Source organism: Trichechus manatus, unplaced genomic scaffold, assembly GCF_000243295.1.
Source record: "Trichechus manatus latirostris isolate Lorelei unplaced genomic scaffold, TriManLat1.0 scaffold00200, whole genome shotgun sequence".
Classification (NCBI taxonomy): Eukaryota; Metazoa; Chordata; class Mammalia; order Sirenia; family Trichechidae; genus Trichechus; species Trichechus manatus.
In genome coordinates, this window is record NW_004444136.1 from 851683 (window position 1) to 869995 (window position 18313).

At 38.8% G+C, this 18313-nt stretch overlaps 1 protein-coding gene and 1 non-coding gene across 2 annotated transcripts; both read right to left on the minus strand.

Annotated features, from left to right (window-relative positions):
• Positions 1 to 59: 59 nt before the first annotated feature.
• On the minus strand, positions 60 to 17319 carry LOC101347039 (mitochondrial import inner membrane translocase subunit Tim23). The gene is made up of 5 exons (XM_023742098.1): positions 14718 to 17319; positions 14417 to 14501; positions 11780 to 11838; positions 9688 to 9798; positions 60 to 1161 (listed from the first exon to the last, which is right to left on the minus strand). The coding sequence occupies exons 1-5, from the start codon at positions 14722 to 14724 to the stop codon at positions 1046 to 1048; spliced, it is 378 nt and encodes a 125-aa protein (XP_023597866.1). The 5' UTR covers positions 14725 to 17319; the 3' UTR covers positions 60 to 1045.
• LOC111822731 (small nucleolar RNA SNORA74) lies at positions 12540 to 12739 on the minus strand. Its single transcript, XR_002825856.1, has one exon. It is a non-coding gene; the product is annotated as a small nucleolar RNA SNORA74 (small nucleolar RNA).
• Positions 17320 to 18313: the final 994 nt, after the last annotated feature.

The window sequence follows — 18313 nt, forward strand, 5'->3', positions numbered from 1 at the left end:
TCATATTAACAGCTTCAATTTTCAATTTTTTTTCCCTGCAAACTCTTCACATCCATTCCTTTTAATTTTGAATCTGTTCTGTTGCAGATAAAATGTTAAAACTGTGTGTGTGTGTATATATATATATCAACAGGAGATTTCAGCTGATGGTCAGTGCCTTTCTACCTAATTCCCTCCTCCCAGATGATACATCCAAAAGGCCCTGGTTTACTTTTCCCAGTCATAACAGCCACCAGTTTAGTATTTTTGTTATGCATACGTGTAACCTGCAGTGCAGTTACCTGTTGATTAAATCCATATTCTAGATGAGAAAACTCAATTTGTCCTTTATCATCTGTTTAGCTTTCCCAAAGGCTTCCTTCAGAAACTTGTAGCTCTTACCTAGTTCATCTTCTTTTTCTAATTACCCCCAGTAAGGAGATGAGTTAATGCACACAGAACTAAACATGACTGTTGGACAGAGTATCTTAACCCACTAATTGCAGAATGATCAACCTGAAATAATCCTGAGTTTTCATATCTACTCTTGGAGGAGAGTCTTATCCTGCCTTTTAATGCCACCAAGCAGTCCTTCATTTCAACACAGACAAGAAAATATGTTTTAGACTAGCTGGGACAGAAAAAAATGCCAAGAGTAACATTCACTTTATATCTAGGTAATGCTTCTAAATGGAGACACCCACTATGTTTATGTTGGCGTTATGACTCCTCTGGTTCTGTTTTCACCCTTTATTGGGAATACAGGGGAACATTAAGTCAACAAACTTGGTGATTTTGGGAGTAAGTGGTTTTCCAGTTCAAGGGGTAATATGTGCAAGGTCTCCAAAGGAGAAGAGAACCATGTACTCAGTGAGCCTTCCAAAGAGTTTGGCTGCAACGCAAATGGCTAGACATGCCAGTCCTGGTAACCATCAATGATCTTCATCATGGCAAAACAATCTCCCACTTTTTAAACTAACTGTAGGTAGAGAATAACTCCAGACTGACTTATAAACTGGTGTGGATGACTACTGAAGTGTCCTCCGTTCACAAGCTGGCAAAATCCTCAGAGTGACTGCTGGATCAAGGAGCCTTTCATGTGCTCCCAGTTATTATATAGTGCATAGAGACTGGTGAGTGTGAGTCCTGTGAGACCACCTCGTGCTATCCCCCGAAGACCACCTAGGAGAGAAAGGGGAAAAAAAAAAAAATGAAACAGCCTTGTATTGTATAGTATCCTAGCATGAAAAGGTTAAACAAGGTAGTCATATAAAATTGAGAAATACCATTCAAGTTTAGAAATGTTCCATCCCAAACACTTTAATAAACAAATAATACAAACTTGTAATAAAAGTCAAGGAGACACATTGCCCAAATCACTTAATATATATACTCCATATTTTCATATTCATGTTTTTTTGTTGAAAATACAGAACACACACCAATTGAACAATTTCTACATGTACAGTTCAGCAAAACTGACTGCATTCTTCAAGCTGTGCAACCATTCTCACCCTCATTTTCTGAATTGTTCTTCCCTATTAACATGAACTCACTGCCCCCTAAGCTTCCTATCTAACCCTTCCAGCTGCTGTAGTTAATTTGATCCTCTATAGTTCTTTAAAAGAGCACAATGCTCAAGGCGAGACATTCTCTACTGTTGTGCTGTTAGGTGCAACCCTGCGGTACAAAGTCCAACTGCCCCGTAGAGTTTCCTACGCTGTATAATCTTTACAGAAGACTGCCAGGTCATTTCTCCCATGGAGCGGCTGGTGGATTCGAACCGCCAACCCTTTGATTAACCACTGTTTGGTTTAAGAAGCCCTGGTGGCACAATGGTTAAGTGCTTGGCTACTAACTGAAAGACTGGTGGTTTGAACTCACACAGCGACTCTGCGAGAGAAAGACCTGGAGATCTGCTTCTGTAAAGATTATAGCTAAAAAAACCCTATGCGGCAGCTCTATCACAGTCTCTCTCGGTCAGAACTGCCTTGATGGCACCCAACAACGTTTGGTTTAAAGATGTTGGGATATTTTTGGTTTAAGGTTTAAAGATTATCTCAGGGCAATAGTTTTGGGGTTCATCCAGCCACAATGGTGCCAGAAAAGTCTGTATACCATTAGAATTTGAAATTCTATTCCACATATTTCCCCCTTTAATCAGGATTCTTCTACAGAATTGTCTTCAGTAATGGTAGCTGAGCACCATCCAGTTCTTCTGGTCTCATGGCAAAGGAGGTAGCTGCTTATGGAGGCAATCAGCCAACATTCCATTTCCTCCTATTCCTGACTCTCCTTCCTCTGCACAACCTTGTTTTTTCACTTTTAATTTCAGAAATAACCGTCAACTTGTACCCAAGATCATCAGGATTAATGATTTCTTGATTTCTCTCAATCTGACTTGTTCCTTCAGTAGTTTTACAAGATCATATGTTTATTATTATTGGAGTCCTAACCAGATAATCATTCCTGTAAGTCATATAGTCATGTGCTACGTAACTTCCATTCGCACATAGGTCCACGGTCCCATAAAGTCAAACTGCGATCTGAGAATGCGACGTAGCAAACAACAGCTTTCCGCAAGCAACACGAGTGTCTCATGTCTCTTGTATACAAAGCAATTGTGCTGTCAGGCGTACGATGGTACAGTAAATAAAAAACGTGAAATGATGCATGGCTGTAGTTTTAGAACTTCACTGGCTCTGAAGGTGTTCAAGGCTATAATGCAAACAAGGTGACAGCCTGTTTGGAAGCGGTATTGATAGCCACTGAACTCTAGACAGGCCTGTCACATATTAACTCTGAAGATTCAAGAAGCAGTGGCGACATAAAGGCTATGATCAAGCTGAGTTAGATGCTGCCAAAGCGCTGACTTCCCCTCCCTCACTGATGTGTCAAGCACTGACCTCTCCCTCCCTCACTGATGTGTCAGACAATCTACAACTAATAACCACTGAGCATCATCATACTAATTGAAAAAAAGGAATTCAAGGACTATACTTGGAACTACTTCTGCCTGACAACAAAAGAGCAATTCTTCATGTGCAAGAACAGATTAACAATAGGCATTTTCTTTGAAATGCAGAAACAAAAACATTTAAACCAGCTATTTGAAAATAGTCCCAAATCTAATCAAAGGAAGCTGCAAATAAATTTCTCAAAACAGAAAATGCCCCAAATGCTTGTGGTCAGACTGTCAGTCTCATAAACTTTATAAGAAGAGAAGCTGAGGTTAAAAAACCCCACGGGAACAAGGGTCCCAAAGCAGCTTTGAAAAAAAACACCTAGTGTTTTCGATCAGCTCCATAAAGAAGCAGGATCATAAACTCCAGGCAGACTTTCTAATACTCAAGGAGTATCTGTTCCAACTCATGTGTTAGAGAGGCAAAGATGGAGTGGAGTTGTGGTTCCAGTGGTTACTACTAGAGGCCCTTTAGCTCTGTGTCAGTCAATTCCGAGAAATTCACTGACATTGCTGGATTAGGATACTTCCTTCTGTACTGAATGTCCCACCAGATGGCTTCAGCTGATAGATTAAAGGGCCACTCCCTCCAGGAATCTTTCTAGTCTGAAGACGTCTGATAGCTAGCCTGCCTGGGTTCTTCTCTGGCTTCCACTGCGAAGTGCCATAATTATCTCTTTTAAACAGACCAAAGGAGAAACATCAGACATCATATATAAACAGCTGCCAAATACGTGGTAGGGGGATCAGAAACATTACAACAAACTTACCGAGTCAACTAAATGAGACATTTCTCCTTGAAATCCATACCATTTCTTTCTACCATCTTGCCATATCTAGACTGTAGGCAGGGCACTATAATTTGGTTGAAAAACTTAAAAAATTGGAAAATAATGTACATTCAACCTGTTAACTTAAAACAAGCTGCTCAGTTTAGTAATAATCGACCTCCAGTCTTTGACAAGTCAATAAAAAGCTACAGGAGCAGAAAGTGAACTATAATGAGCCCAAATTTCAAAAATGGAAAAAATGAACTATTAAGAGGTACAGCAGAATAAACATCACTGAAGTTTCTGCAATGGCATCAACGTGGCTCGGTTATTAGACCTAAACTTTGAGTTTAACATGTGTTTTTTCAAAAAGGTAACCAAAATGTGATACTCAACTCCATTTGGAATAAATGCAAAACAAAGCAAAAAACTAGGGCACCCTCACTGCTCTTTGTTAGTAGAAAAATGATGGAGGCCAGGTAGTTCAAAGCACAATGATTCTGCAGGCACTATTTCTAGGGACTGAACATTCAACCTCAGACTAACTTCCTGGACCTCTACCCCATTTCAGATCTACAGAACTCTGAGTCTGCCCACTGGTCTGGAAAGAGCTGCAAACCCTTACTTCCAGTTGGAAGAATTTTCACATTAGTTGTCAGCTATCAAATAACAAGCCTCCTGGGGAATCGTCTCGGGCCCAGGCATTCGGCGGAAACATAATGAAGATGCAACAGTAATGCTGTTAAGATTCTTGGGACACCGGCAGCAAACCAAGTGACCCTGAGGAGCAATTCATTCCCCAAAAGCTTTCTACCTTCTGATGTTCACGTTTAGTTCTGATTACTGAAGTTACTTCTTTAAAGGCTGGAAAAAGTTATTTCCACCAACAAGGGACATGCACAGTGTTCTGTTTACTTGTCACATACCTAGCCATGATTCAAAGGTAGACTTTTATCACATATCAGCCATGATTTTAACTCTTTCCACTAACTCCAGGGTTTCTCAACTGTTTGATTTGTGAAAAGTTTAAGAGCCTCTGCTTTAGGCACTCCATAATTAAACAACTTCTGTCCAACGAAGCAAAGGAAGTAGATCAGCAAATAATCTTGCTTTGGACACAGAGTCACTGAATAAGGCCAGTGGTCAATCTCTATAAAGCCAAACAAACATGAGATTCCTGTTTCAGTTCTATCTTCTACCTTTTGGATCCTGACACAACTCTTCCATAGAGACAGGGCAAGTATAACCTCTTCTAAAGAGAAGAAAATGACGCCCAGAACATAGAATTATGTGCCTTGTTTGTGGATTGTACTTTAGAACAGGGTTTGGCAATCTTTTTTTTTTTAATCCAAAGGGCCAGAGTGTAAATATTTCAGGCTTTGAGGGCCAAAGGCTAGTATGCACTTAAATAACTATTCAAAAAATGTGAAAAACATTCTTAACCTTCAGGCAGTAGAGACAGGTGACCGGCCAGAAGAGTTTGCAACCCCTGTTTCAGAGGAAGAGCCTGGTCTACACTGAGATGGCTACTAACCACCACTCCACTCGGGAAGAACCATCAAAGCCCAAGGAGGTGGGCCAACATGGCCTGGGTCAAGAGCCAATACCAAATTCTCTGACACGGAAAAGGAATTAACATTCAAACGACTTATGATTATACTCTCAGCAATAGGCGCTTTATGTAACTTGTTTCACTTAAAACTCATCATAACCCTGTGAAGTGATAATCGTCACACTCAATTTTATAGACGAGCAAAGTATTAGGACGACCTTTTTTAAAAGGTCATATAGATAGTGACAGCTATTCAAGTTTTTTTCTAATTACATTTTTAACTATATATGTTCTACCTAACCATATGCCTTTCATATTCATGCCTCTGAAAGATGCCTTTACCCATCTGATTGCTTTATTATGCATTAGACACCCGACTCGCTGTCTATGTAACTCGCCCATCACAAATACTGTTACTAGGCAGCATTTTTACTCCCTAAGAGAGAAGGCCCAAAAGGAGTTTATAATCCAAGTTTTCCTGAGAAAAATTATTCCCTAAGAGCGAGAGGCTTTCCTACATGAGAACAGATGGCTTCTGGGATTCTCTAAGCACTCACAGTGCTGCCTGAAGCACGCGTGCGCATGCACACTCCCCCAGCACAGCTCCCAGGCAGACCAGGAGAGTTAAATACCTTTCATGGCCATGAAAATTCTACCTTGGCATAGACAGAAAAACCTTGTTAAACACCTAAAAATAATTTTACATTGAAAGTCTTTAGGGTTGGACGAAAGAATTTAAAACTTTAATTAGCAGCACAAGGGTGGCACTCAGCTAGCAAAGTTTCGTTGGCCCAAACTATGTTTAGAAAAGATCAAATTAACATTTAAAAACAGAAGATTTCACAAACATCTAGGATCCTAGCTTCTTCTGAATACACCAGAAGCCACCTAGCCCGCAGATGCACGGTGGCAAATGGCTGAAGCGAGTGGTAGCTGTTTCCACCCCACCAGACAGGCACTGGCTCCAGCTCAGCACAGTGCCCCGCCACTCTGTCTTCTTACACAACATCAGCCACGATGGCGTTTCCTCTGTCAAGGGCGGCCCTGAATCTAGGAATGTTCCGAATTATCATCTAATTCAAGACATGTAACGCGTATCTACAAGATCGAGAAAAAGGCTAAATATTTGACGTTATCAAAAGAAACGGGAGCCTAATTTTCTGTGCCAAGGACTTCCCTGCAGTAATAACAACAGTCTGGGACACCTCCAACATAAACCACGGAAGAGAAAGCTCTCAGCCCAGAAGAGAAAACACAAAAAGATACCCACTAATTCTATGTCAAATGACAAGTAAATTTCAGTTTCCACTGCAACTGCAGAACACGGAGAAGGTAAATAATCTTCTGCTGGCTCAGAATCCCAGCATTAGCTAACAGTTCCTGGCTTAGCTCAACACACTGAAATCACTCTCATGAAGGCATATCAGTACCTTTTATTAATTTCTGATGTAGAACAAACTCAAGAAAACACAGCACAGAATTATGAATTTTGAGGGGCAGGAATACAGATACAACTTCAACTTCCAGATTCAAGGATGTGAAAAAGACCTTAGTAGTTTTAGTACAGAGCCAACATGAACCAAAGGAGCCCTGGTGGTGCAATGGTTACGCACTCAGCTGCTAACTGAAGTCTGGCAGTTCAAATCCACTAGCTGCTCTGTGGGAGAAAGACCTGGCGATCTGCTCTTATAAAGATTACAGCCTAGAAAACTCAATGGGACAGTCCTACTCTGTCACACCATGTTACTCTGAGTTGAAATCAACTCGACGGCACCTAATGACATAAACTGTTAAGCAGTTTAGAGTTACGGACTGGCTAATTTCTCTTAAAAATGTTTCCAATCACCAACTTACTCTTCAAAAATAGGAAAAAGAAAAGAGGAAGGGAGCTTAGAATGAACGGAGTATGACTCAATAGGCAGAGTTATTTCAGTAGGAAGATGATGAGGAAAAATACATGAGAAGATGAGGAGCTGTCAGACTCAAAAGAGGCTAATTTAAAAAAGAACTCTGATGATGTGATTTTAGTTCAGGTCTAATGCCTGTATTTAATAAGCCATGTAAATTATTTTTCAGAGGGTATGAAATCTCATTATTCAATTCCCTTTGGCATACGAGAATCCATTTAATAATGACCAAAATTCTACCAGAACAAGAACATTTGTAGTTTTACTATCATCCATAAGCTTAGAAATCTTCAGAAGCCTGGTCACATATCTCCAGAAAACAAGGCCTCAGAAACCACGTCTGTTAATTCTATGCCTTCGCAATAAAGAAGGCTTATAAAAGGTAAAGGATAACAAAATCTAGTTCTCCAAATTAAGCAATTATCACCAGCATTATGCTTAAAAGGTTCTATTTATCAATACCAAAATAGAATGCCAGACCTTCACTGTTAAACTTCACACACCATGAAGAACCTCTTGATGACTTCTTTGGAGCCCTGCTGGCGGAGTGGTTAAGCTCTCGGCTGCTAATCAAAAGGTCGGCAGTTTGAATCCACCAGCCGCTCCTTGGGAACCCTATGGGGGCAGTTCTACTCTGTCCTATACGGTTGCTACGAGTCGGACTTGACTCCACAGCAACAGGTTTGGTTTTTTTGATGATTTGTTTCTATTACTGGCATCAATGTTCTTCCAGTAAGTAAAAATTTAACACTTAACAGGTAAATCAGTTAAACCGACAACCCAATAAAAAATGGACAAAGGGTATTACAACGCACTTTAGGGAAGAAATACAAATGGCACTAAACAACTGAAATTGCTCCCTCTCACAAGCAGCCAGGGAAAAGCGATGTAAAACATTAAGCTAACATTTTTCACCAACTGGCTTAAAAAAAAGTGATGGCAGATAACACTTTATCTTGGCAAAGATAAGTAAGTACTTCAAAGGGCAACTTGGCATCCTACAGCAAAGCATACGTGCAAATCCGTACGTAAGTGTTTAAGAACTGCCTCAAGCAAAAGGTGATGTTTGAAGAAAAAGAAGACAGGACAAAGACAGACAGACCAGGGGGCATGCATGGTAGAGGTCCAGGACTGTTCTAGGAAAGGTAACAGAGCAAGAACAAAGGCACTGAAGTGGGCGTTAAAAGGCAATGGGAAGAGTAGTGGAATCTGAAATCCAAAAGGTGACAAGGGAACAAATCGCACAGAATATAGAGCCTTGAAGGTCACTGTAAAGAGTCTGGCTTAATTGGACTTTGATTAATTCTCACCTTCTAAATACCAACATTCTCATTTAATCATAAGCTTTAAAGAGTTAAACTTTCACCCTTCTTATGAGTACAGAGTCTAACCCCAGTGACTTTAACTCAGGATTTATAACCCCTTTAAAATTCCTTAAGAATCTCAAAGGGATCTGGGACACTCCCCATTAGTGAGTCTAGTGATGCCTGGAAGAACTGGAATTGCAAGTAAGGGGTGGTGGGACAGGGGTGAGGGAAGCCCAGGACAGCTGGTCGCTGTGTTCGTCAAAGTCACATGTACTTCTTTCACAATATAACAAAACGAAAAAACAATAAAGCAGAAAACAAGCCTCCTAGTGACCTTGTCTGAATCTGCTTCTTCGTCTGTAAGACAAGGATGACCCTATTCCTCTCACAGACTTGTAAATGAGATAACCCATAAACAAGTGACTTTCTTTCCCCCATAAGCACAGTTCTGTGCAATTCTTACAGCAATTAACATAGTTTTCCTAGTAGTTAAAGTCAACAGACAATATCTAAGATTGGGAAATTAACAAATAGCAAGATAAGTATGCTATTTAGAAACAAGAAGATAAATAGCAAAAAGTTAAAGTTGTTGCCTCTGGGAACTAGGAACCAGGGTGGGGATGAGTGAATACACCAGACTATTGTGTGTCATTAAAATCTTTCAGTATTATTTTGACTTTCAAAATTACATACATAGATTACTTTGATAAAAACTAAAGAAAAGTGAACAAAGATCAATGCATTAAAAAATTAACATCAGACGTTTATTTGGACATCTGCTTCCAAACTAGTAAACACACACAGAACTACCTGACCCTTGTACCAGCTGCATCCATGACAGCAAAAGATGTTCATTCCCAGTGGAGTAACAGTCTCACAAGAATAACAAGCTCCCATCAACTGACTTAAGGGAAGCTGTTCTTGGTCTTTGACTTTGCCTATGTCTCTTAATAGTGTAAGATGCTGGTCTCAAAGGACAAGGTATTGTTTTTTTTAAAAAAAAATCAGGTTAATCAACTTTAAAAAAAAAAAAAAAAAAGGAACCAAAATGTACAGAAAAGAATCTTACATCTTTTTAATGTCACAAAACCACCACGTTGTTTCAGAGAACACCAGATTATACCGTACTTACAAAGTTTCCTTTGAGAACTATGGGTACAAGTACGCTCCAAGTGTATTGAAAGGTAACTGTACATTCCATAGTACCTACCTGTACATTTATACAACATGCCAGTCATAGTTCCCGCTGCTATCGTGTTGAGGTCATCTTCTGCACCTCGTGTCTTCTCGATGATGACACCAAATGCACTATAGAGCAAAGCTATTAGGGAAATGGAACTCATCAGTAATGAACAGGGATTGAAAGTCAGCATGGCAATCATACTGAGATGAGTTTATCCTACAGACATTAATTCATAACAATTCAAAGACATATAAGGAATGAACATTGGAACACTGTAATAGCAAAAACCTGGCACTAAAATACCCATCAAGAAGGGACTGATTCCAAAAGGGACTTTCCATATAATGGAATATTATATACTCACTTAAAAGCCAAACCAAAACAAAATGGGAAGAGCTATATTCACCACATAAAAGTACTTGCACATGCGTGTGTGTACAACATTCTGGCTGTGAAAAAAAAATGTCCAGAATGATTCAGAAGGAACATTAATAGTAGCTATTTCTGGAAAGTACCACTGGGGAGTTCCAGGAAAAATATTTTTAATTTTCACTTATATTTTACCCATAACAGCTGTACTTTGAAGTAAAAAAAATTATATTTATTATAAGTACAATTTATAAATTATGATTTTTAAAAATGTGAGGTTTGGTTCTTACATTTAAAAATTATAACACTAACACCATTTAGTTTTAACATGATTGTCCCCCAAGCCCCCCTTTTCTCCTGTGTCTCTAAAGATTGTTATCAGCAATGAATACAGTAAACCTTTCCTCAAAATTATAGTCATATCTGACCCCTGAACAAACTACACCAAGCTCAGCCTTACGACTCCTGTTGTGATGTTTCTGTACTTCTATAAAAGCTCACCTTCTTATTTCAGCTTGTTTAACTGACAGTGAGTATGATGAGAACACTGATTAATCATAAAGGGGACCACACAGGGAAAGCAGCCATCCTGGTGTGCTCACGGCTAAGGGCTTTCCCAGGATGCCAAACTTTCTGTGCTGATACCGGGAAAGCCCCAGGCAGAACAAGCACGATATACAATCAGAAAGAACAAACAAGGTGAGGGGCGCGCAGGAGTGAGCAGCACGGGGAGGCAGCCATCTCTCAGGACCCGAAAGGCAAATCTGGCTTTAGGGTGTGAAAACGTGCTGCTTCCACATCCTGCGACAGTCACTACAGAGGTTCCTATTATCTCTTCAATGAGATGTCTAAGCTTCCTCTTACTTTATCTGCCACAATTAAAAGATTTTCAGACTTTCAACTAAGTTCACAAAGAACCCTTGGATATTAGGGCCTAAGAGCCACAAGCTGGTCCATTATGTGTCATCACTAATAAAGAGCTAAGAGCCAGTCCTTCATAAGGAACAAGCTGGTACGAACACATTAGCTCTGACTTACGTACTCGGTACAACTCAATTACTCTTTGCCTGGAACTGCAAATGTTTTTATTATCTACAAAGGACCTACTGCAACTGGGCAATTAGGTTCATCGGTAAATAGACTAATGAAAAGGATATTAGGAAAACAGCAATTACTCAGTCATGTCTCGTCACTGGACCTTGAACCTTTCCTAGCATACAAAGCCTTTGGCCTTGGCCTAAATTATCTGGCTCTCATGTAATGAAAACATGATTTTATTAAGTATTGGGAAGAGGAGCACAGAGTGTTTAAAAAGATCAGAAACATCCAGGAATGGTACCCAGTATGGCAGCAGCAAAAAGGAGCGCTGCTGGCACAGTGGTTAAGTGTCGGCTGCTAACCAACAGGTTGGTGGTTCGAACCCACTAGCCACTCCGTGGCAGAAAGATGTGGCAGCCTAGAAACCCTATGGGGCAGTTCTACTCCATCCTGTAGGGTCGCTATTGGTGGGAAATGACTTAATGGCAATGGGTTTGGTTTTGGATTTTGGTATGGTATCAGCACCTAGAATTATTTCATTATGCAGTTCACGGTCTTTTCCCAAGTAGCATCTACACTAGTCGCCTGAGTGGACTGAAACATAATTTTTTCATATCCTAGGGCCAGAATTTTGGTTGCTTAAATTGTTCATGATACTTACATATTCCTTCCTTGCACTGACAATCTATTATCAAACGATCTCTCTACTTACCCAGAGAACCTAGAGTATTAGCCCAAAGTGCCCCTTGTCTGGTCACCATATTCAAAACCCTACAACGGAAGAAAGAGGAAGAACATGTATTTAGAATGATTATTTCTCAAGAATTTTTTAACCATAATGGTAGCTATTTAAAATATACAAACCCAAGCCTCAAAGTTTCTTTAATTTTTAATTAATCTTAATACCTCCTCAGAATTCAAAACCAATGGCTTTTATACTCCATATAAATGAAGGTTAGGTTAAAGTTTCCAACGTTTTGGAAAATTCTTATTAAATATAGTAAATATAGTAAAACCTGCGAAAGCTGGAAACTGTGTCAGATGGAATCTTGTCAGAGAAGGAAACTCAAATATTTTCCACTAAAATGAGCGACAGAAAAATGTTAAGACTGCATCCTGTCAAAGGCAGAAAACCTGGGAGACCTGGAAAAACCAGACAGTCCCACCGAGTCTCGGCTCTCCCGTGTTTCACTGTATATGAAGATTAAGCCTCAACTACAGTGGCTGTGGATGACAGCCTGGAAGATATTTTATAAACAAGTTTACAGAAACTGATCTAGGTAAGAAGTGTCATTATAACTATGACAAACCAGCTTGATTTTCTTTTTGGGAGAGGAATATAAAGTATACACTTAGAATGTAAAGTAGAATCAAACTTTAGAATATGAAACTAGACTATAAAGAGAATCAAAGATAAGTAGTAAAAGGCAAAGTAAAAGCCACCTAAGTACTCTATCCAGAGAACCCCAATCTGTGTCTGCTCCCAGACTAGAGCTAAGCAGCCAGGTGAATGCTTAGCACACTCTCAGGGAAGCACAGCTGTGCCTTGCCCCAGTGCCAGATGTGACCAGAAGAGTGACAAAGGCCACCAGAGGAAGACAAGACATTCCTCTCCCAGCAGTGTAACACCATCATAGCAATGGGTCTGTCGGGACAGCTGACCACTGCTGGGAGTGATGGAATTATAATAACAGTCAAAAAACTCCTAATGTATGTGACACTCTAACATAATTCCAATTTGTACTTGCTTAAAAAGTACATCTAAAAGAACTACATTGTTTCTAATGTTACATATTTACTAGTATATTTTCTTTTCAGCACATTGCTGCTTCTTTTGTAACCTGCTTTTAAAATTCTTAATTTTCATTAATGTATTGCTGGTAAAGTTCTTTGGAATACAATTTGGCAATGTAGCTCCATTTACTTGTCCCTTATCTACTTCTCACTTTGTATCATTTCTCAATAACCCTTAAAAGAAATGATGAGAGAAATCTTGGTGAAGATCACAAACAGTGAGTGATGAAGCTAGGATTCAAAGCTTAAATCTTACCTTTCTACTATTACATGTTGGAAGGTCACAGTTATATAAAAATGGTATATTAACACTTAAAAGATTTAACTTTAAAAAAAGAAAGCCAATTCAGTCCTCTCCAAATACATTAACAACCATTATTATTTTAAGAAACAAAGCAGGTTAGCTTTTCTAGGAGACCTTTAATTTCAAATAGACATTTAAAAACTTAATGACATGATAATGGGGATTTGTTTCAGAATAATATGGAACACAAGTAGCAGATGGGACACAGCTGGCCACGAGCTGATGGTTGCTGAGGATGGATTCATAGTGCTCAGTATACTATTCTGTCTACTTTTGTGTATATTCAGAATTCTCCAGAATACAAAAAGTAAAAAAACAAACAATTGGAGTAATAGACAAGAAACATTAGGAATATAAAAACACTCAAGGATCTGGGCTGGTCAAGGAGGATATCCATCCACGTAACAAAACCTTGACCTGCCTTCAGGTTCCCCAGGTCTAATTCTAGCACAACTGCTGCCATCTGCTGGTTACACAACGTATAAGGACAATGAACTTTTAAAAAGGGACGAAAAACAAAACTGTAAGCCACTGAAGAACACATCCTATATGACTCCATTTACATAAAGCATAAAAATGCAAAGCTAAAAAATGTTATTTAAGGAATATCAACAGCAACTGGTCATGTTTTATTTCTTAAGCAAGGGGAACATATATACTACATACGCTTTCTAATCCTTTTATAATTGTAAACTTTCCGTTCTATGCAAACTTCAATTTCCTGAGAAAAGACTATTTTACTTCTTTTGGAGCCACCTCTAAGTTCTAGGGGCATCATGTAAATGTTCTGCAGTTGTCCATTTTAGAAATGGTGAATGAAGTCAATAAGAAAAAAGTCACAGATCTAGCAATCACTCTTACACGCTTCTTATTTGTTTACTACCATGTCCTCTGGTTCTGCATGCCCTCTTGAACTATCCAAATGTCATATTAATAATTCAATCTGGAAAGCATGCCATACAGGCCTGGAAAATGGAACAGGTGTTGCTGAGCTGAGCATTTAGGTTGGGGTAGCACCAGGTGATTGAGGGACACTGACAGACTCAAAAAATCACTCCTTTTAAAAGCTTAGACTAGTATTCTGCTCCCTTAGTTCCTCTGGAGTAAGATTTAAAAAAAAAAAAAAAAAAAAAGACAAAAATCTAAGCTATCTCTCTAAACATCTGAAATCTCAAGATTGTACTCATCAAAGCAACAAAGCAGAGGTTAATATTCAAACATCAATACATCAGATAATGACATAAGACTTACTGTACGTTTCTTGGTTTAGACCAGGCCATGTTTTGGGTTTCCTTCAATCCTAGCCGTAGACCATTCATAGCCCCAAATGCAGCCCCTAATAAATCATAATAACAACATTCATCCAAATATACAGTCTTATATTCACAAACTGCACTTTTTTCATTTTTTAGTTAATATAAAAAGATATATATGATTTAAAAACTGAAACTGATACTCTGATTCTTTTTGATTAAAAAAAGTTTTTTTTTTTGAATTTTCCTTCAACTACTTAGATTGAGGGCAATAAAAAAAAAAATTTTACTAAACCCACCTGTCATGCAACATCCTCCTATGGTAAAGAAGGCCAGTTCAAATCTGCCCCGGGTTTTATTAGCTCCAGTTGGCAAAATAAATTCATCTGTATCCTAAAGGGGTAATAACAAAAACCGAGCTGAGCTCCCCTGAAGACACAGTACTTGCAAAGTGGTTTTTAATTTTCCAAAACAGTTTTTCACAGGAAGGAAAACCTGAACTCAAACTACTTATTCAAATAAAAATAATTTTCTGCAGTAATAGCAACACCTAAATCAAAGTGTAAATATACAACATTTATAGTTACGATCTTCAGATTCTACGAAGGATTCTCATTCAGAACTTTGTTTCTTCCTTAATGTAAGTCTGACGGAGTGTATGTGATTTACCTTAATGATCCATCTGTAGCAGCAGTGAAGAGGAAAGAGAGGATAGCTCTAGAGAAAGGCACACTCAAAGCTAGGAGAAGGAAGAGCTAATAGACAGTCTGGAAGGAGAAAATAACCTTCATTCTGCAGTAACTTTACTGAGCACAATCTTACTATGTGTAAGAGCAACTGTTCATAAAAAAATAAGTGAAAACTATAAAAGCGCAACAGTTCGGATCAGTTATGTAAGGGCTAATAATCTTCTTAACAGTCCTTAACTGTTTGGGGGAGAGGGTCCTAGAATCCTCTGAGAATCTTAGAAAGCTATAGATCCTCTTTCTAGTAAAAGCACACACAAAATTTGTCATGAAGCCCTTGAAAGTCACACAAGAATCTTACCATACAGCAAAAGAGCTCAGGCTAATTCCAAGCTTGCTGGAGCTAACCTTCACAGCACAATGGTCATATTAAAGATGTGATTTTTTTTTTTTAATACTGCATAATGAAATGTCACAAGTTGAAGTTCTGCATAATTCAGTAAACCAATGACCAATGCATGATGTCATGAAATTGTGTATGGGGAAAAAGATCCATTCAAAATGCAAGACACAGCAACAGATTTTACTCTCACAAAGTACAAAAAGTTTACTGATATAGTTGGAGATTCTACACTGTAACTAACCTTTAAGAAAATATCACTTGTTAAGTTTTAGTGTAGTATCAAAGAACATCCACAACCAACTGCAAAGGCTAATAAAACACTCCTTTCTTTCCCAACTATGTATTAGTGTGAGGGTGCATTTTCTTCGTGTATTTCTACCAAATAACACTGTAACTTATTGATTGCAGAAGCATATATGAAAAGGCAATTGTCTAATAGGCCATTCATTAAAAAAAACTGCAAAAAATGCAAACAATGTCACTCTTCTTACTAAATATTATTTGTTTTGGAAATAGTTATTTTTCACTAAAAATGTTTATGTTATCAAGGATTTAAGATATGATAAAACAAAAAACTGGTTTATTATTGTTTTAAAGGGAATTAATAAATAAAAATTCCTAAATTAAAAAAAGAAACGCTACTCTAAGAGTATAATGTGGTGATTGAACTTGAATAGTCAATACACTTTTATGCAGAACACAATATACTTTTACCAAGCTTTCCACAGCACATTCCCCCAACAAAAAACCGACAAATGTGCCAAATTTTAACACATTAAAGAGTAACATTTCTCCCTCATCCCTTTGGCAAATACTGAACTTTGGAAAATGCACTGCTGATTAGGAAACCGTAGCTTGGCGCTAGTTTTGAATGCTGGCTTGTGCGTACATCCTCACCAAAAATCCCACAAGTAAACAAGCATGTCTAGTCTCATCACACAGCCAGGGTGGGGGCAACAACAAGCAAACTCCGAATACACTGCATGCCATGACACCTGGATACTTCTACGTACATCATTTTGTACATTTTGGTGCTTCCTGACTTTTAAATTAATTTGCTAATTAAGTTAATTAAATTTACTTCTTGCTTGAGGTTTTTAGAAATTCTACATTTCATCAGAGTAGGCAAATAACTATCCTTCAGTCCAGAAATGGACTGCTAATTAAAAACAGGAAATTAAAAAAAAAGATGGCTGTGATGAAAACTATCGAGTACAGATGCATATCAACACCAACTCACTCTTCAGCTAGTGTCAACCATAATGAAAACACTACATGGTTGAAAGCAGATGTGTGTCAATTCACATATAAAGCCACTTGAAAACAACGTGAGGGTTACATGTCATGGGGTTTAACCTTTAAGGCAATAAAAATGTACCAAGTTTCATTTAAGAGAAATATGCAAAGATTCATGGGCTCTGGCCAAATTATATTAATTTCAGGTGGAAAAGAGCATCAAATTAAGGCTCTTGATTGCTTTAAAAATAAGTTTAGCAGTTTACATTATAGAAAAAAAAAAAATGATGTAAGCCAAATTAAAAACTGCAAGAAATACGCACCTAACAGGTTGATATCCAAGTACGTTAATACACTGCACGTAGAAAAGCTACATTAAAAGTTAACGTGAAACTCGTGCTACTGCACTGTAGGACACCAGCACCACTGAAATATTGTTAGCACCACGGTTCCAAATACAGAAATGAACCCAAGAATGAACAAAAATGTACTGAATGACACAGTCAGGAGGCTGCTGTTGTAGTTAGGTGCCGTCTAGTCAATTCTAACTCATAGCAACCCTATGTACAAAAGAATGCAACACTGCCCGGCCAGGCACCATCCTCACAATCCTTGCTATGTTTGAGCCCACTGTTGCAGCCACTGTGTCAATTCATCTCGTTGAGGGTCCTCCTCTTTTTTGCTGACCCTGTACATCACCAAGCATGATGTCCCTCTCCAGGGACTGGTCCCTCCTGGTAACACGTCCAAAGTGTGTGAAATGAGGCCTTGCCATCCTCACTTCTAAGGAGCACTCTGGCTTACTTCTTCCAAGACAGATTTGTTCGTTCTTCTGGCAGTCTATATTCAATATTCTTCGCCAACACCCTAATTCAAAGGCATCAATTCTTCAGTCTTCCTTAGTCACTGTCCAGCTTTCGCATGCATATGAGGGGACTGAATATACAATTGCTTGGGTCAGGTGCACCCTAGTCTTTAAGGTGACATCTTTGCTTTTTAACACTTTAAAGTGGTCGTTTGCAGCAGATTAGCCCAATGCAACGCATGTTTTGATTTCCTGACTGCTGCTTCCATGAGCACTGACTGCGGATCCAAGTAAAATGAAATCCTTGACAACTCCAATCTTTTCTCTGTTTATCGTGATGCTGCTTACTGGTCCATTTGTGAGTATTTCTGTTTTCTTTGTGTTGAGGTGTAACCCACACAAAGGCAGAAGTCTTTGACCTTCAGCAGTAAGTGCTTCAAGTCCTCTTGGCTTTCACAGGAAGCAAGGCTGTGTCACCTGCATATCAAAGGTTGTCAGAGTCATCCTCCAATCCTGATGGCCCGTTCTTCTTCACAGTCCATCTTCTAGGATTATGTGCTCAGCATACAGTTTGAATATGTACGGTGAAAGGATACAACCCTGACGCACACCGTTCCTAGTTTTAAACCACAGAGTATCCCCTTGCTCTGTTTGAATGACTGACTGCCTCTTGGTCTACGTACAGGTTCTGCATGAGCACAATTAAGTGTTCTGGAATACCCATTCTTCACAATGTTATCCATAATTTGTTATGATCCACACAGT

Coding starts and splice junctions, on each gene's coding strand:
- LOC101347039 (XM_023742098.1), bottom strand. Junction 11,839..14,416: donor TCTAAACCAAGAAACGTACA/GTAAGTCTTATG, acceptor CTTCCGTTGTAG/GGTTTTGAATATGGTGACCA. Junction 1,162..9,687: donor CATGTTGTATAAATGTACAG/GTAGGTACTATG, acceptor TTTCTCTCCTAG/GTGGTCTTCGGGGGATAGCA.